The sequence below is a fragment of the Columba livia genome, chromosome 7 (genome assembly GCF_036013475.1).
Source record: "Columba livia isolate bColLiv1 breed racing homer chromosome 7, bColLiv1.pat.W.v2, whole genome shotgun sequence".
NCBI classification, from domain to species: domain Eukaryota; kingdom Metazoa; phylum Chordata; class Aves; order Columbiformes; family Columbidae; genus Columba; species Columba livia.
Genome location: NC_088608.1, coordinates 20954960 through 20974282, shown reverse-complemented (window position 1 = coordinate 20974282; position 19323 = coordinate 20954960). Strand labels below are relative to the sequence as shown.

General features: G+C 39.6%; 1 protein-coding gene across 7 annotated transcripts; it reads left to right on the top strand.

Moving 5' to 3' along the window:
- The first annotated feature begins 197 nt into the window (after positions 1-197).
- On the top strand, positions 198-18939 carry FASTKD1 (FAST kinase domains 1). 7 transcript variants are annotated; one of them, XM_021291533.2, is made up of 17 exons: positions 198-909; positions 1034-1133; positions 4441-4535; positions 5290-5795; positions 6155-6223; positions 7210-7335; positions 8493-8891; positions 10031-10141; positions 11277-11408; positions 12337-12823; positions 13692-13806; positions 14471-14599; positions 15347-15478; positions 16502-16615; positions 16890-17031; positions 18049-18163; positions 18756-18939. In XM_021291533.2, exons 4-17 carry the CDS (start codon positions 5461-5463, stop codon positions 18843-18845), a joined length of 2496 nt encoding a protein of 831 aa, XP_021147208.2. In that variant the 5' UTR covers positions 198-909; positions 1034-1133; positions 4441-4535; positions 5290-5460; the 3' UTR covers positions 18846-18939. The 7 variants fall into 7 exon arrangements, with proteins under 7 accessions (XP_021147208.2, XP_021147214.2, XP_064925814.1 ...); XM_021291539.2 differs by having other exon boundaries at positions 211-909; positions 4444-4535; XM_065069742.1 differs by lacking the exons at positions 198-909; positions 1034-1133 and adding an exon at positions 2013-2322 and having other exon boundaries at positions 4444-4535.
- The last annotated feature ends 384 nt before the right edge of the window (positions 18940-19323 follow it).

Below are 19323 nucleotides of genomic sequence, written 5' to 3'. Positions count from 1 at the left end.
AGCCGAAGCCGTTGGGGGAAGGGGGCGCCCGCCTCCTCAAGCTCGTCAGCGGCGCCCCGCCCCCTCCCGCCGCCCGGCTTGCCGGGGCCGCTGCCGCCCCGGCCCGCGTCGCCGGTCCCGGCCGCCTGGGGCCTGGCTGGTGCAGCGCGGGAAGGCACCGGTGTGGCTGGAGCGGAGGGAGGCGGTGCCTGCGGCGGGCACCGCGGGGGACCTGCCTCTGCCCTCCGCCGACAGGGACATGAGGGCTTCCCAACCAAACGTGCCCCCGGCCGGTGCGGGCCTTCCCTGCGGGCGGGACACTGCCGGCGCCTCAGTGAAAAGCCCAGACAATGGCCAAGGGACTGGCAAATGAAACATCCGAAACAGTACTGGAGGGCCTTAGGGTTACTCCAGGAGTACCTGGCATGCGTCATTAGGAGCTGTAAAGAATTAAAATGGGATTCTGTACCAACTGTACACAAAAAGTTCCTGATGATCTTCTCCTGTATCTCTGTATTGCCACTCAAAGTTAATTTCTATTTAACTTAAAAGTAAGTACATGAATCTTTATGACCATGCATCAAGCTGTGAGCACCTTCAAAATTAACTACATTTTACACAGAAGTATGTACCTCCTTTGAAGGGTTTTAATTCAGACGAGTGGGTACTTGGGTTAGTAATTGTACATACCAGGAGGTAATCAAAGTCCTGTGACTGGCTGTTGAGAAGTTTGTTAAAAGCAGGAAAACTAATTATCTCCTGAATTTCTGGAAAAAAAAAATAAATAAAAGAGGAAGGTTGACCCCTTTGAGTCCTGAAGTCCTAAAGAAGCTGGTGACTGGACTCCTGTTCAGTAAATCAATACTGGCTTCAGCACAACATACTTCGGTCAATCTTCGCTTTCCCTATGGTTCCAACTTAAAATTTAAGGTAAGTTTATCTAGCAGTTTAAATTTGTTTTAGTCATTATTAATTGATTTAATCCAAATGTACTTGACAAGTCAAAAGTAAAATGATCAGCACTTTATAAATGAAAAATCCATATGATTTGCAGAAGGCCTTCATGCGAACATGGAATAGTTTTTCTCTAAAGCAGATGAGATGCCTTGGAGTTCTCAAGTGAGCTTGCACAAGGCCCGAGATTCTAGAAAAAGGTAAGAACCGCCCTTTGGGATTACCCGGCAGGGTTTGGGTCTCACTGTTACTTGCACACTTGCATAGAGTGTAACTAAGGTGATCTGGATTTGCTAGCAGAAGGCTGCAGGAGCTGTTCCAGCTACGAATTTTACGGTTAGAAAAATTGTTACAAACCCAGTTAAAAATTTTACATGCTGTTTCTCTACACCACTACAGATCTATAATAAATAAAATAGGGGATATTTTATTAGTTTGAGTTAGTTTCATATTCATAAGCATGCAATATATGAGGTATATATATGACCAACAACAGACAAAAAGTCAAAAATCCAAACCTTTGATAGGTCCAAAACAGGTAGTCAAAATTGGTCATGGTAAAAGTCCTGGTTGTGATTTTAGAAAGAATTTCAGAACAATCTGAGGTGGTTATCATTCTATCTAAATGTCCCTGTTATTATCAGTGGTGGTGAGAGAAGGTCCAGAAATATGACCTGGAGGTACATCTCTACAACGTAAGGAATACATATGTTGCAACGTATGTTAGATTTGTGTTCCAGAACTCATAGATTTTTATAATTCTTTTATGCTTTGGAAAAAGTTAATGTAAAATAATGTTAATTCCAGTACAGTGAAGCCAAACTGTTGAACTTCACTCTTTCTGAACTTCAGCCGCTTCGTGATTTTTCTAGACAAGGAGGACTTTTTTTCCCTCCTCAGAATGTGTTATGTAAACGTTGGTTTTATCAAGATGACCTTAATACTCAAGATGACCTTGGGACTTTGATTTTTTAAAAATTTCCTTTGGAAGATCTAACTGGCTGCATGTTCCCTTTCACCATACATTTCCTGACATTGCAGCTCATGGGCAAGCGCACAGTGAATAACAGCGCAGAGGCTGAACCTGCGCACGGTGTCCGTCTGTGGCTGGGCTCCAGGAAGCGCCTCATGACAAAGCTGAGCCAAGGCCTTCCCGGGCTGTGTTCTGCGGGCACAGGGAGGGGCGCTGATCCCTTTTCTTTCCGTATTTAACCGCGCTGGGTGCTGAACTTGGCCGTTTCAGCAGCGTAAACCCGCGCTGGCAGACGCCTCGCATCCCGCACGCAGGGCCGGGGCCGCGGCTCTGGCCCGCCGGCAGCTGACCCGCGCCGCTGGGCAGCCTGCCCCGCCGCCGCAAGGGCTCTGGAGGCCGCCGGAACCACATCTGCGGTAGGCAGGAGGAGAGGGCGTGCTGTGGCACGGCCCGGGCAGCGCCGCTTTCCCGCTATTCTCCGGCGGCGTCCGCCAGTAACGCGCTACAGGGCTGGGGCCGCGGCCCACGACCCCTCCTGCGGGGGAAGGGCAGGCGGTGCGAGGTGGTTCCGGGGGCGGGCCCGACGCTTCCTCCCGCCTAGCAGGGCCGTGGTTATCTTCTGCCCCCAGCGTACGCGTTTCGTGCAGCCCCTGTTAGGCTAAAGGCGGCTGAGGGAGGACCGGGCGGCGGCGGCGGGAAACGAGCCTGACGTCGCGGTTTGTCCCTGTGAGCAGGGCGAGATGGGGCTCTGGCCGCCCCTCGCCGCCCGACGCCGCCTCAAGCTCAGCTCCTTCCGAACCGCCTCTGGATCACAGTCTCCCCGCGGGAGGGGAGGAGGTGCGCGGGCGGGCTTTCCGCGGGTGCGCCGGAGCAGCGGGAGGGGGGCAGGGGGAGGTAGGCCGCGGGGCCGGGGCTGCTGGGCTCGGGAAAACAGAGCAACTCCGGCAGACAGCTGAAAAACACTCTGTACCCCACAAGCAGCTCTCTTAACACTTAGTTGCTTAAATACTTAATACTTTTTATACTTCGGAGGGCTGGGTGTTTTCATTCTCTCCTTTGTGGAGGGCTTCCTGGGTCGCTGTAGTTTGTAATACAGCCTTGAAAATGCTTATTCTGTTTCAACTGATGTGAGAGGATGTTAAAGAATCTCTTGTCCTTTTAGTATATATTTTGCATGGTAAGTCGAACGCTTCAGAAACAGTTATTTAAGTAGATACAAATTTCCTGTTTTTAATCTGTGTAAGTTTCAAAACATTTCCTATTGATTTCCTTTTTATAAGGTGTTAGAATTAATTGCGATTTAAAATTGCAAGCAAGTTTGTGGCAAATTACTTATATTTGCTGAGTACCTTCCAGAAAGAGAAACATTTGGAAACTTCTTGCAAATTGTTTTAGGTAGCGATGCTGGTTCCCAGTCATTAGAAGAGGGGATGTAAGGGCCACTGCGGCACGAGAACATGCAAAGATGCATTACCTGGGCTTACAAGGAAATTATTAGTTTTATATTCTCCATGTGTCTACTTTGTCCTGTCTTCTGGCAGTTTAGCTTGACAGTACTGTGGGGAAGTAAATGTGAATTGAGACTGTAACTGGTTTTTTCATCAGATGAACATTTGAACATAGAGGAACAGTAAGCAAGGCAAAAACACTGCAATAATAGAGTAAGCTGTAGCTTACCATGACGTTATTAGAGGGGAAATGCTTTTTTATCTCTTTAAACTAAGTAGTTTGTATCATTCAATAGTTGTGATAACTCTTTTGCAGCTTCTGGTAAGAAGCTGTTAATGGAGCAGTCCATCACTTTTGCTTTTCGTTATTGTCACTGTGTCTCATTTGCTCTGTCTACGTCCATCTACATGGCAAAAGGGAACAGAAAAAATACTTTTAATTGACTAGAAAAGCCGTGAGGTAAAAAAATTGTCAAATGGTCTGGTAAACGTGGTTAATTTAGTACTTGAGACTTTGTGGAACATTACTAGATTGTGATTTAACAGTGGCTTGACCAACCCTTTATCTGTATTTTAGCTTATTTAATACACAGTATAAAATCTTGTAAGAAGTCCAATGCATTTCTAAAATGTAACTAAGTACTAAGAGGGAAAAGCAAAAAATACTTTTCATGGAGATTACATGGAATAAAGAATATGACACAACTTTTCTCAGTGATAAAGTGGAATAAATTCTTTGTAAAGACAACTATCATATGGAACAAATAGAAGTAATAAAAGCAATCTCCAAAAAAGGACTATAAACCAAATCATTATTGTAAAAGGTGCTTAATACATAATATCTGGAAAATTTGTACCTTTTATATGCTTTCATTTTGCATAGGGAAGAAAACATTTCATATTAAAGCACATAACGAATTAAAATTACTTCATTTTAGCTTTCCTTGCATCAGCCCCAGTGTCAGCAAGAGCAGTATAGTACAATATGTCATATGGCTTTTTATTCGCTGAAGCTGATTGTGCAGACATCAAAAGAAATCCAGCTGTATCCATCTGCTCAAATAAGAAGGTTTTTTTCTTTCTCAGTAGACCCAGTACGTGCTGCTGCCATTGCCTTGATAATGTTACTCTGATGGAATCATGCCTACAGTTGAAGAGCATTCAAATTTGATGAAGTTACGGTATGTTGATAATTTTCTGTTGCTAACGATTATATCTCCTAAAGCAAGATTTCTAGGCTTTTCCGTGATCTCTGAGTTAAGGGAATTTGATGGGTCTTTTCTGGTGGACCATGATATTTACTGCCCATGGTTTGTGTTTTACAGCTTGGAACCAATTTTGAAGATTGTAGAATACCTAGTTGGTAGCACTGTGTACAAATTAGGGGATATATTAAGAAAACAAATAAATACTTGCCAAATTTAAATAGATAAGGATGTAGCTTCCACTATCATAGACACAGAATAGTAGATATCACTGTGGGACGGATGTACATATAGAGCCAGAGGAATCCAGTGGTGCCAGCTCAGCTGCTCTTGCCATCTTACTTCCTTTTACCATCAATAGCTGGGTTTTCTGGCAGTTCCCACATCTCAGTTTGGGATTATGGAGTGGCCTGGTGAGAACAAGCTTCACTTGACTTAGTCATGCAGTGCCTGCATGTTAAAAAGTTCAGCGTTGCCTTCTCAGTAGTGGCATGATAGTACATCTGCTTTTAAAGGCAGATTTCTAAATTTGAAAGCTTACCAAGTGGATTGACTTCTCTTAGTGATTGTGAGCATGTCAGTGTTCATTGTTGGAAGCTTCTCTGAGAAGAAACCAGGCTGTAGGTTCTTCTCAAGCTTACCTTACTCAGCACATTGAAAGATAGAGACATTTGGTTTTTAGTGAGTAGATATGGCTGTACTTACCTGCTTTAATTCTGTCTCATTACAGGTACCTCAGAATTGAATTCTTCTTGAGACAGTGACCATATAGGATGAAAGAAAAATGATCTTCTGTTTTTCAAATACTTGAGTTTGTTCTTTGTAACAACATGGTTTACTGTGAAAAGTGAAAGAGGAATCTTTCTGGACACTTTAAAAGATAACTGGGTGGCATAGCAAAATGCTTTGTTTGAGGCAAGTTTGTTTGTTTACTCTGAGACATTACCAAGCTCGGACTCTGAGTAGTGATCTGCTTTTGAGCCAGATAAACAGCTGTACCCATGAAGATGAAGTGTTCAGCCTTGTTGGAAGGAACAAGGCCAGGCTTTCTGAAAAACATGTGGGAATTGCACTGAACGTGCTGTGGCAATTGCAAAAGAGGAGGCCACTTCTCTTAAGGACTAGTGACTATATTAGAAATCACTCCCAGTTTCTTGCCCTTTGCATTTTAGCAGAAAACAAGGTGGAACACATGGAAGATGAGGCCATAGTGGACACCCTATACAGTATTCTGAGGTAAGCAGCATTATGCTGACTTCCACATCTATGCATTTTACATTTGGTAATAAAAAGAGATGGAATTTTTATTACAAAGCCATCCTATAAGAGAATGAGAGACTACTCTGTCCCAGCTTCTGTACTCTGACTGTGTGACACAGACAACTTAATGTCCTGGACCTCAGTTTTTGAGATGCAGGCAAAACTGATCTGTTTTGCGTGCCCAGTAAATGGAATAAATGCGCAAATGCTTATTATCTGTTTGAATGGAGGGAGCAATAGAAAAGCAAAACATTATGATAAATAATGAAAGGATATATGTCTTAATTCTTTAACTTTTGAAGCAAACTTCAAACTATTATGTCTTTCTTCTGAAGGCTCAATGTTGAAGACCACGATTCTCTCGCAGAAGTGCTTGTTACAGAAGCATGGAAGAGGTTAGAAAGGCAAGTACTGTATTACTATGCTTTGTGAATGGTGTAAGTTGCAAGCATGATTTGTTTCATGTGAGGCTCCACAGAGTTCTGGAAGAGTATTTACAAGATGTTTTAAACATTCTATATTTTAAGCGTCAGTTGAATTTTTGAAGGCTTTGGAAATTTTTTTTGTACATATGGAGGCTTTGAGTATTGATGGACTTTGGTACACAAATGCTTGAGAGATTCAGATACTGCAACAATGAGACCAGCACTTAAGATTTTGAAATATGTTGTCCATGTAGATTTATGTGTTTGAATTAAACCGGAGTTTTTAATATGTATGGTTTTATCTTAGTGCTTGGTGTCTCACTCTTAAGTGGTTGTTAGAATCTCTCTCATCTCAGTTTTAGTAAAAACCTTCTGTAGTCAAACATCAACATTTTCCCTTTGTGCGGTTTGTTGGTTTTTTTCTTGGGTTATGTTGATTTTTTTTTATTTTATTTTTTTTTTTTAATTTTAATTTTCATTCTTTAATGTCAGGTTAATGGCAGAACCTAGTGTCAGTCTTGGTACCAGTGTCACAGAATCACTTCTCCCAGCTTAACACCTGGGGCATCTTGACAAGTGAATAAATTCAGTGTAGCTTGAACACAAAATGACATTCAGGTAACAAATTGCTCACATTCATTTTAGCTATTTCATATAATTACTTGAGAATGTAGCCTTTATAGATTTCTTACACTGATCTGGTTAAGTGAAGAACTTCTGATTTTTTTTTTAGACCTCCGTATACACAATATGCTTTAATATGAAATACCTAGGTGTTTTGACTAAGTCCAAGGTACCACTGTAGGTGATACCAAGGTATCACTGTAGGTACTTAGATATTTTGTTTCCTTGTTTTGTAATTTGAGCATAACCTTGTCTTTTATGTAATCATTGAAGTAGATTTTTGTCTTTAATTATTCACTAGAAAGAAAAGGTAAATATTCTCTCTTTCTTTGTCTTGACAGGCTTAGTTTGCCAGCTTTGTCTAAATTTGCACTGTGTTTATACAAGCAGCGCAGACACTGCAGTCCTATAACTGGCAAAGTAGCTCATATTGTGGACATGAAACTAGATTCTATACAGGATATAAGGTAAGCGTCAGAATGAAACTGAGTAGCAGGAGAAGCAACACATCACAGTTGCTGGGCTGCCTTTGCTGAACACCGTTCCTTGTTCTCAACTGGAGTTTGCTTTTCTTCAGTTTGGCGTTTGTTGGAAAGAGATGATTTGTCTTAGTGCATTGATTTTCATGGACAGGTCCTGCTGAGGTGAATTAATTTTCCCCACGATTTTCCAAATAATTTCTTTATAACCAATTTAAACACTTCATTAAAGCTAATGTTCTACTTACAGTGGAAAAACAGCAGATATTGCTTTATCCTGATTCTAAATTTTACATGGACTTTTTTTAGAATTTAGAGGCTATTGACTCACCAGAAGATGTTTTTCTTCCTTGACATTGATAGTTTCTCTATAGTTTGTGAATAGCAATAAAAAGTCTTAAAGCAATGTTATTTTTATTTATCTTCAGAACATTTTTTTTTGGTCAAGCTGAATTAACCAGTTCTCTTGCTAGCAGGTCTAATGCCTTACCCTAATATTAAAATCACTTAAAACTCAGCCCTAGTCAAAGAAGTCCAAGCCACTTTTTCTTGCCTCTCTTTCCCCAGGGCCATTATAGCAAAGGCTGTTCTTCCTTTTTTCTGCTTTATACAGCACCAGCAGTCCCAACACTTACTTTTGTGGACCTGAGGAACCTGCTTGTGAAAGTCATTGCATAGGACTGCGTTTCTTTGCAGAAATGACTCTCCTTATAGTCATAAGTTTTATTCTCTTAGGAAGGGATTCTTTCTTTAGGAGTGACAATGACTCTTCCTCCCATTCTATCACATGAGAGTTGTTTGAGTTTTCTTTAGTTCCCATTGAACATTAAAGATCATTTTGCAAATTTGAATGAGGCAAGTCAGGGTCTTGCCTTAGGCAAAAGCTTTCATCACATTCGAGTCTGTAAGGGATGGTTGAAAAATCTCAATCATTTCGAAAATTCACTGAAAGCAGAAATTTCACTTTGGTAGGAGAAATGGTTTTTACTCATCTGTTTTTTCTATGTTAGATTTAAAATTCCTTTTTATGCGGAAGCCAGCAACACCCTGACTAATGTTCCTTTCTTTGTGTAGTTTATTTAAGAAATCTAAAATGTATTACTTATGCTCACTGTGTAAGTGTAAAATCTTTTGAATTTTTTTAGGATCTTGTCAGTTTTGATGATCAGCATATCTGATGTTATCTCGCAGAGTTTTAGAGATCGATTGCTACAGAAAGCTGAACAGCTCCTGGAAGACAAGCATGAAGTGCACTTCAACTATGCCAAAAGAATACTACAGTTTCTGCAAAGTACTAAACTGAGATATCACCCATTGCTAGAAAAATGCAATGAGATTTTACTTAGAAGTGCCTCCCATCTTGATATATACAGTATTAGTCTTATTTTTGGACTGTACGAGCAGCTGGGTTTTGACAATGCTGAATTTCGCTTGGTTGCCAAACAGCTACTGTCTGAAACTGTAGATGATTGTTATGATCCTGAAACCTTTGCAAAATTATTTTCTATTCTTGGGCCTATGGCAAGCTCCAACGTAAGAGAAAGGTAAGTTTGTTAACAATTTTGTCTTATTTATGATATTTATGTAGTCTTGCACAGAAATTAAAACTGTACAGGTATCAGGCGGAATTTCTGAGCTTATCCTGAGCTGACCATTTTGTTTCCTACTTGTAACATTGTAGCAATGTATTATTTAATGATGGAAACACTGTCGCAGCAGTTTGTCATGAAACAGTTGCATAGGAAGCTGGGTCCCTGAGCGAAGGGCTGTGCGTACTGTCATGCAAGGCTGTCTTTCACTCTTACCTCATAGAGTACAGCCTTCCTTTCACAGTGGATGGTAGTAAAAAACTGGCTTTCTCCTGAGAAATACTTGCAGTGGTATGTGTTGCTTTTTCCTTTTTAAGGCAGTAGCTGAAACAGCCTGGGTCTTGTCCTACCTCAGTTTGCTGTACATCCTATTCCATATGAAAGGTTGTTAGCAGGGAACACTTTCGCATTTATGTATCAATTAGAGCATGGTACTGTGTGGCACATTTTTCTCTGCCTGTTTTTCTTGTGCTACAAAATCCATTCGGGGCTGGTATTAGTCATAGTCTCTCGAAGTCTGCAGAATTTGCTGTGTTAATTACACTTAGGCCTATTTTCAGACTTTTCTTTGTGAACCTCTATTCAGAGATCTGCATATACTGCAAGCCTTTGGTTTTGCTGTACCTGATTTAGTTCCAAAAGCTTTTCCTAGATTTTTTTTTTTTTTTAATATATTTTGGTTTTGGTAAAAAACAGTGTGAGGAAGAAATAGTAATTAGTTGTATTTGCCCCAGAACCAGTTCAACTCATGTTTAATTCTGTTATCTGTAGCTTGCTGATTAATGGTGAACTGTTCAGTGTCTTAGAGTCCTTTTCCTGCTTCTTGTCTACTCTCAGAATTGTTGGACTCATTGGTTTGTAGCGTCAGAGCAATATGTACTGATCTAACACACTCACTTCTTTTTTTCTGTGCCACACCGATCAACTGTTTAGAAGAAGGGTCCACAGAATGAAGGTCTCTAGTTTGGAGGAATTTGTTTTCCTGCATTTCCTGAAGTAGTGTATTGGTTCTTTCCCTCCTAGACAAAGAAAATGGCTGCAATCTTTGGAGATTTTCAACTGTTTTTCTTTGGAAAATATCTTTTCTTCTTCAGGTTGCTAGTAACTGCAGCGTACATGGCAGAAGAATTTAGCGGTCATCAAGTATTGGTAATACTGAAGACAATGCAGAAAATGAAATGCAGAAATTCTCATCTACTCAAAAAGTAATTTTTTGGATACTATTAAGAAGTTGTATTGTCTAGCTAAGCTACTTCCATTTAGTGTGAAAAACTGTGATATCCAGTAAGCTGGGAATGGAGAGTATGTCACTTGCACACAGATGCATATACACTATACATAATCAGATATTTAGACTATCACAGCTTGACCCAGAAGTAATTGAGCCAATTCAGAAATTTCATAGAAGGGCATTTCAACCCTAGCAAGTTAATGTAATATAATTTTTGGCTTATGTACAAAGGTGTGATCCTATTTGAGTAAACTTAGCCTCTAACAGTTATTGTAAACTGGTGGGACAAATGATAGTATAGTAAGCTGCAGAGAATGTGTCCTATCTAGGAGATCCTGTTACTGATATGAATCATTTCTTCAAAAATTATTGTGCCCTACTTTAAACTACTAAGTCTTGCATCTTTAAGAACCTGGACCAGATTTTCTCCAGTTGTAAACTGGGATAAATAGGGAGAGGTGGTTTCTTTCATACAATGAAGGGAAAAGTAGTTGGTGTTTTGGGCACAGAAGATATAGCATCAGGTATGTCACAGATGCAGTTAAATGCATAAATGTTGTGAGCAATAACTGTGGATTGAATGTAGTTGTATGAACCAAATAGATCACTGGAAGCAAAAGGACAAGTAGTACTGTGGAGCAGAGTGGTCTTAAACAGAAGATGAGGTGCATTTGTGCTTTTTCTCCTTGAATCTCACTGTCTAAAGAAGGTCTTAAGGTATTGTCTTTTCTTGCAAATTAGCCCGCTCTTGCAGCTTTAGACCAACGTAGCTGTAGCAACCACTATTATAAGTGAGTACGGAGGGGTTGAAGCTGGTGATACTCTTCTACTTTCTCATTCTTGGTCCCCTCTAAATTTAGCTGATTGTAAAATCTACAACAGAAATTTTGTGATGAGGGCTGTAATCTTGCAATTCAGTAAGTGGAGAGAGGCTGCTGTGTCTTAGTGGGACAGCATCAAAAGTGGAGCGGAGAGGAGTGGAGGTGTGTGCAACCCTCCAGCTCGGTACTGTGCTCCGCAGGACAGCCCTTCTTCAGGTGGGATGTTGTGTTCTGCAATATCTGCTGTATTGGCATAACACCATGTCATCTTTTTCTTTTTGTATTCAGAATGGCTTCTGTTCTGCACAAACACTTGGATAGCTATCATGTGTTACAGTTGGTAAAGTTAACACAGTACTTGGTGGTGTTGCGTTTTCACAATCTGGAGCTGTTTGCTAAACTGAAAATATTACTATTTCGGTAAGCATGTATTCTTGGAAATGTAGCTATTTAAATATTAAACAGTTGTCTATTTAATATTTTAAATAACAAGCTAAGATGTTAAATTGTTTTGTTTTCATAAAATACGAAGAAGTAGCAAACTGTTACAAATATTTGATTACATTAAATACATAAATCAGAGGATAGAAAGTGGATATTGTCTTAACTGTAGACGCAAAAGTATGTGCTATATTTTTTAAAATATATTTTTTTACCCCTTACCATTTGACTGCTGCAATATAATGACATCGAACAGGAAATCTTTATTGGTACTTTATAGGAAAGGTAGGTATTAATGTTGTCTTTCATGCTTGAAGGAACAAGTAATGAAAAATATACAGTAAGAATGCCATGGTTAGGACAAGTGAAAGTGTGAAGCAGAAGTTTTCTTTCGGTTGAAGAACTGTCTAGTTAGTTCTCAGGCTTGTACAGTTGCAGCATAGAAAGGGAAACCATTTCTAGACTCATGAGAGGAGTTATTTGCCACTGTTGCTTCCAGTGCTAAGCCTCTATAGGAACGTAGTGCTCTGGCTGTACAGGTTTTTTGTGGATGATACCTTCATGTTCCTCAGGCACCTCAGACCCTGCTGCTCTCCAGGACAGAAATCACTGACTGCAATGATCCTTGTCTTCTTCCCTTTTTCAGTTTTGAAAAAATTAGAAGGAAGAAGTTAATCTCAAGGAAAAAAGATAGTGGTCACTAACTGTGTGAATTTCTATCATGTCATTAATGTTCTACTAGTTTTATATTTGATGTGCAGCTTTTGCCTTTAAAAGTAGAATCTTCATGCATGTCATTTACTTGTGGTTTGTTGTTTGTTTTTTGGTTTTTTGGGTTTTTTTTTTTTTTGAACATTCGCACTTTGTCAGTACTGATGGTCTGTTTTTATTTCTGTCTCTCTTCCAGTTTTTTGAAATCTAGTGTCATACCTGCTGATACTGCTGCAATAATTCGTGTTCTGGCCATGCTTCCTTCATTTCAAGTGGAGGAAATAATTATAAACAAAGCAGCAGCAGTTCTGCCACAATGCAGGCTTCATCATTTGAATTCCATTGCCACAGCTCTTGTCAAGTGGAGTCATTATGACCAGTTACACTGGCAAAACAATTCTGAGCTATGTGCAAAGCTCCTGCAAAAGCTAAATGACTGTGGATTTCAGAGACTTCAGAAAGCCAACAACTTAAACCTTCTGTTGGAAGAACTTACACATGTGAATGGAGAGTGGTTTGAAGAAGTCATCAATGAGGAAACTGTGGCCATGTGTCAACGCTTGATAGACCAAATAACGCGGGCAAATGTATTACAGGTGTCTTTTTTCCTTGTAAAAACAAACCACCGTTGTACACCGTTACTTGACAGAATAGCTTCTGTGGCTGTTGAAAATATACACAAGGTATTAGAGTTTTTCTTTCTATCTACTGTTTAAGTTATCCAGTAAGAAAGGACAGGTTAGTAGTTAATGTGTGTCAGAGCACAACCCACACAGAGTTCTTCAGTGTAACTGATTTGGAGCTCATCCTTTTCTATGTTCACTCAGAGCTGTTTTGCTTTCATGTATATTATTTTGTACTTGCTTTCTTCTCTTTAATTTTTTTTTTTATTTTTTTTTTATTATATCGTTCAGTCAGTGGTAGGTAAAGCATAATCCTTTGTATTCAGCTTTACATTTGAACATCTTAAATATTTTTTTTAAGCTCTTTAAGAAGAGTCATATTACTTGGTGTATATTTTTACATTACACGTTCTTGTAGGTATTTCCTCAATAGAATCATAGAGTAGTTTGGGTTGGAAAGGACATTTGAGGGTCATCCAGTCCAACACTCCTGCAACGACAATGGACATTTTCAACTACACCAAGTTGCTTGTCTTTTTGATCAAAATTACTGTGTTTTCTTGCTTTTTTTTCTCCTTCTCAATCTGGTATTTATATAGATCTTTGATTTTATTCTATGGCAATTTAGTTTATTTAAGAGCATTTAATACAAAACCTTTTCAAAAGCTCCTTCAAGTCTAAGCATATGGAAACATTTGGATCATCTACGTGAAGTAATTTTAAGTTTTCACCATGTCTGCAATTTTAATTATTTGTACATTTGAGGTTTTAAAAATATTTTTCTCCAGCAAAAGTTGACAAAAGAATTTAGAAAATAGCTAATCTAGTCTTCAATCTCCTAATTCTGAATGAATTATAAACCCTTTTTTATTGTAAAACAGTATTAGGATATTTTTCAGTGATTTGATTTAGGATGTCTTTTTTCCAGATCCACCCCTTAGAAATTTGTTTTATTCTCCACCTTTTCTCTGCTCTGAATTATGACCCTCCTGCCAATGAAGAGTTCTTTGAGAGCTGTATCCAACATCTTACTTCTAACTTGAGTAAGTGTATTAGACAAAGATATTCTGACAAATAAATATCGTTGGAAGATACTATTTGTACTGAATAAAAATGGGTATAGCAAAAGTGTGTCTGTATGTTACTACTAGTACTCTGCCTGCTGGGGTTAAACCACGACAAGAATTCGATGTATGCTTCTGTTGTTTTTTCCTGGCTAATTTCACCCTTTAAAAATTACTGTTGGTAAGGGAACTAGCAAGGTATCTTGAGCGTAGTAAAAAGCCAGTGAAAATTCTGAATAATTTGTTGTGCTGTTATTGGATAGAATTGTTGTGGCATTCCCCAAGGAATCATCATTTGAGGAGAGGATAAATTTTGTGATTCATCACAAAGAAATGGAGAAGTTGTGGAGGAAATGTGTAGAGACTCTTTTTGTTGATTGGTGCAGCCCTGTAGGACTGTGAAAATTTGGTGGCTACTGAAATATTGTGGAGTTACCTTGTCTTTAAGACTAATTAGTTTTCTCCTTCAGAGAACTGGCAAGAGTTACTTTACACCTTGATGTAGTTAGCAGAGGTTGTCCTTAATCTGCCTGTACATTCATTTAGTATGTTAAGAGAGAAACCTGGATGATTTGGGCAGGCATTGCAAATCCTTTCAACTTTATGTCATGAGTTAATATGAATTTCTGTTTGGTTTTTAAAGGTTGTTTTGAAACTCACCACTTGGTGCTGCTTGGTCATGTTTTGGCAGTGGCTGGGTATTTTCCACCAGTTCTGATAAAGAAGATATTTAACCTTGCTTTCCTAAGCAAATTGGATTCTCAACTTGAAGGTAAATACGTAGCGCTCTGATGAATTTGATTATGTACCATTGGGCATAAAATGAAAATGCGTACGTGTATATGACCTCAGAAGTAGAATTACTCTCTAGAACACTGAATCATTTAAAAAGACCCCTCTATATAATTCAGTCATTATTTGAGTGCTAAAACGGAAGGAATGAACAAAAATACGTGCTTTGTTTTAAAACTACAGGTTCATATTACAGGTGAGAAAAGCTCATTCAAAACAAATTTTATAGTCAGTTTATTGTACTCAGTATTTAACGGTTCTTGAATTTTATTAGAAGTAAAATTACTTGGGTGTGATATTTATTACTAGAAATAGTCACAAAGCTTAAGAAATAATGTGGGGTTCTTGTCTGCAAGAAATGAGTCCCACCAATCTCTTCTCTCTAAATAAGAGCCTGTTTGGTTGTTTCCTTCCTCTCTACCCATACATTGCTTGCTATCAATGTGCTGTTGCCACTTCGCCTTCAACCACTTCATTAAAAGATAAATGATAGAAGAGAGTTTACATTGCTGCTTTCTTTTGTGTTGCTGTTGTTCTTAATACTGAGTAAAACTGTTATTTTTCATTTTTTCCTCAGAGATTTTGAGAACCTTTCTAAGATTCTGCAGCATGAATTTTATAAATGCTGTAGTGTAGACATTTGCATCTCCAGTAAAGACTTCAGAGGTAGCCATTTAGTTGGATTTTTCACATCTTGGTTCACACCTTTTTATTTTGTTTAACTCAGTCCTGTCTGACACCCTAAAGCAGAGGGTCCACTCGCACCTCATGAAGTTGAACAGAGCAGTCTGTCTGGAATGCCCAGAGTTTTACATCCCTTGGTTTCACGAGCGCTACTGCCAACGCGTCTTTCGTAACAGTAAGTAACTTAGAGGAAGAGCTTCCCTTGTTACTAGTAATAGCTGGTTTTCAACAGTCTGCTAGATGCTTCTTCTAAGACAGTCATGTTGACACTAGCACACAATAGAAGCTCCGAAAGGCACGCCCCACTATCTGCTGAGGATGCCTTCTTGAAAAGCGCAACCACTTGTTAGCGTGACAGACAGCAAAGCCGTTTTGCCAGTGAGAATCAATTAAATATTTCTACACCAGAAATGAAATGTACATACACAGAAATAGTGTGTAAGGCATGGGGGATGGAGAGGCAGGAAGGAGGATCATTAGGATTGTATGCTGGAGGAGGTGGGTCACTTTGATCCAAGCTTCACTTTTAAGACTGAACATTTGACAAATTTTTGAAGGTGAGCATTTTTGCTGCCTCCTCTTGAACTCCCTGCTGTCACCTTCCTCAGAAGAATCAAGATCCATCAAGGATGAGGGATGGAGAAGTGGGCTAGTGGTCTAGCATAGCAGCTGAGATATTTCAGAATAGTGATTAGTTCAGAAAATCCAGCTGATGCAAATCTGGTGCCTCCTTCACTAATTCTCATGGGAGTGATCTGCTTTTCTATTCATTGGACTCAGCCACTTTATTTCTGAGGCTGAAGATGTTTAATGGAGCAAGGTATTAAACAATCTGCAACAGATAGTGGGGTGTGCCTCTGATAGATGCAAAATAAGTAAATACTTATTTAACTAAGTACAATTAAAAGCAAAGAAAATCCAGCAGTTAAAACCTGAAACTAACATGTTTGTAGTATGTCAATGTGAAAAATCCTGGGATGGAAAGTCTGCATTTGAAATTTGTGCTTCACAGGCATCTGCCACTGTCCACCTGGAAGATGGTCACATGGCCTCTAAATTATGATAGAGTAACACCAGGGGTCTCTAGAAAAGCTCTAATTCAGTAGGCTGCTGACAAAAATGCAGTGTCACAAAATGCTATTTTCAAAACTTCGGCCATGGAAGTTTGATGTATGAATTCTTTATTTTGTCTTTGTAGGCAGTAGCCGAGTAAATCCACTGCGACAGCATGTTCACAGAATGCTGACAGAGATCTTAGGAGGGAGCAATTACGCAAGAATATCTGTTCTCACACCATACTACTATGAAATAGGTGAGAAGCTAATCCTCTAAGGATTGGTGTGGAAAACCCTGATATCACTATTATCACCAAGATTAGGAAATCCCTGGGCATGTGGCCACAAGATACTGCAAAGAAGAAATGTTGTGTAAAATACAGTTTCTAGGAAGTCCTGTGTAATATAAATAATATTGGGTATCTGTAATTATGGTTATCACTTAGTTTTTCTTGAAGTAAACACAGTACAGATCTAATTATTTTACTTTTTTTTTTGGTCAGTAAACAGGTTTATTGTGTTTTCTTGCAGATTTTGAGTGCATTCTGGATGAAAATAAAAAGCCTCTTTCCTATATGGCTCAAAATATACCTTTGGATGATGCAGAGGGAGTACATTTGAGACATGACATCAAGGAAGATGGGAGAAAGGTTCTGCCACCAGGAGCTCAGAGGTTAGTACATCAAGTTCTTGCACATTAGTTCTTCCAGGCTTCCAACTTTAGACGAGGTTTTTGATGCTTATGTCCTAAATGGTTTTTGCAACCCCTAGGCTACTTATTTTTTCTGTTCCTTTTTTCCAAAGCCTTGTGAGGTTTAGCCTTGCCAGCTGGTGGGTTGACCCCAGCTGGCAGCTAAGCTCCCACACAGTCGCTTGCTCACTCCCCTGCAGAGTGATGGGGAGAGACTCTGGAGGGCAAAAGCAAGGAAGAATCCTCCTGAGTTGTAATTAAGACAGTTTAATAAGTGAGAGAAGAAAGCAGAAGATAAAAAAAACAAAAAAAGGGAAGTTAGATCAATTTATGCAAATATAGTCACTCAGCACCAGCAGACTAATGCCAGAGCAGTGACTGCTTTGGAAAAACTCCCCATTTTATTGTTGAGCATGATGTTATCTGGTGTGGAATACCACTTCGGCCAGTTGAGGTTCCAGCTGTGTCCGCTCCCAAGCTCTTGCCAAGGCCAGCACTGTGGGTGCAGAGTGAGAAACAGAGGAGGCAATAACCAAAATATTGGTGTGTTATCAACACTGTTTTGGATCACAGATTCAAAACACAGCGCCATGTGGGCCACTATGAAGGAAAGTAACTCCCTCTCAGCCAGACTCAGTTCACTGGTGCAGACGGTGTTCTTGAAACATGTTCCATCAGATTGGAACACTGGTTTCCTCCTGCCTCTTCACGTGGAAGCCTTCAAAGTGCCGGTTTGCTGGTTTTGCCATTTGCACAAAAACAGATGGAAGGAGGAAATGCTTTTTCTAAATCATGTGAAGTTCAGAAATCTCTAGATAAAAGAGAGGAAGTGTTTTGTCCAGTTTCAGAGAGTTGTTTACTTTTCTTTTTCTATGAATTATCAGGTTTATTTAGTAAAAGTCTTGCTGCAACTATCAATACTGAACTAGAGATACCACTTCTCACTATTCACTATTCAGCTGGAATCTGAAAGCAAATGCACATTTTTGTTGTTTGCAGAATTGCTTTGGAATTTCTTGATTCAAAAGCTTTTAGCAAAGATTCACGTCACCTTAAAGGAGAACCTGCAGTGAAAAAACGACACCTGGAAATGCTGGGGTACCGGGTAGTTCAGGTGAGTGGTCAGCAATATTGTATGTCCTTTCTGAGTTGTATCAATAATGCAGACCTATACATTTCCCTTGCAACAGATTTAAGGATAGCTTAATAGTTGAAAGCACCTACTGGGTGAGAGGAGTTTTGTATTTAGGGTGGAAATTCCAAGCGCTTTCAAGATGGTGCAAGGACATGCTAGAACTTGCACCTCCTGTGAAAGCGGCTGCAGCAAAACTGAAGTCAAAAGGTCTCACTATTACATTACTGCAGGCAAACTAGCAATCTCAACATAGCCTGAGTAAAGGAGTATAAATGAAACAAGCATTTCTGTTCAAATCACCAAAGATTTCTACACTAGAAAAAGATTGAAGACATCCTCCTTGAATGATGGACAGTTACAGCAGCTGCAAGGTGGGATATAGACTCTGCCTGTCTGCTGCAGTGACAGTGCTGGGACAGGGGAGACAAAGGGCGAGAGAACTCACAGCCACCAGCACAGAGACATTTGGGTAATGGAGGCTCATGAATGCAGGTTCTCCTGTATATATAGTTGCTCACCCACTCTAATTTTAACAATGTTAACGCTCACCTTCCATGATTCTGTTCTACAGATTCCTCACTTTGAATGGAATTCTATGGCTCTGTCAACGAAAGGTGAACAGGTAGAATATCTGAAAAAGCATCTATATGGAACACAGTGATTTCAGACATGTAATCAAAAGCATTTTTTGTATAAACCCTTCATGTACCATTGAACTACTTGTAAACTTATTAAAGAAATCTCTTTGTCTGTGATTCAGCCGGAGCAAGGCTTGCCATGAGGCATCAAGTGTCAAGAGATTTAATCCTAAATTTTTAGGGATTGCAAAAGGCACATCACAATGGGCCATGAAGATGTGATAAGGATGCTTAAAATCTCCTATTGTCTGGAAGCTGTTCTTTAAGTATGTGAGTCTGTGACAATTTTGCCATAAAATTACATTGTCTCCTAAATAAAGCACAGAGGCTTAGCCAGAGATAAAACTGTCCAAAGAAAAGTTGGAAATACTCTTGACTGTGAGGGAGGAGGCAGCAGATCTACTGGAAACTGTTCTCCAGCATGTGACAGAATGAGCAAGAGGGATCAAACAGTATCTGTACTGTGAAACCAAGAAACTGAAATGCAGATTTGCTAAGAAT

What these genes read in the sequence shown, in the direction of transcription:
- FASTKD1 (XM_021291533.2), top strand. Translation starts at nt 5,461, where the DNA reads ATGCTTTGTTTGAGGCAAGTTTGTTTGTTTACTCTGAGACATTACCAA. An exon ending in CTGTTGAAAATATACACAAG is followed by an intron (nt 12,824 to 13,691) that starts GTATTAGAGTTT and finishes TCTTTTTTCCAG; the next exon opens with ATCCACCCCTTAGAAATTTG. An exon ending in ACATCTTACTTCTAACTTGA is followed by an intron (nt 13,807 to 14,470) that starts GTAAGTGTATTA and finishes TGGTTTTTAAAG; the next exon opens with GTTGTTTTGAAACTCACCAC.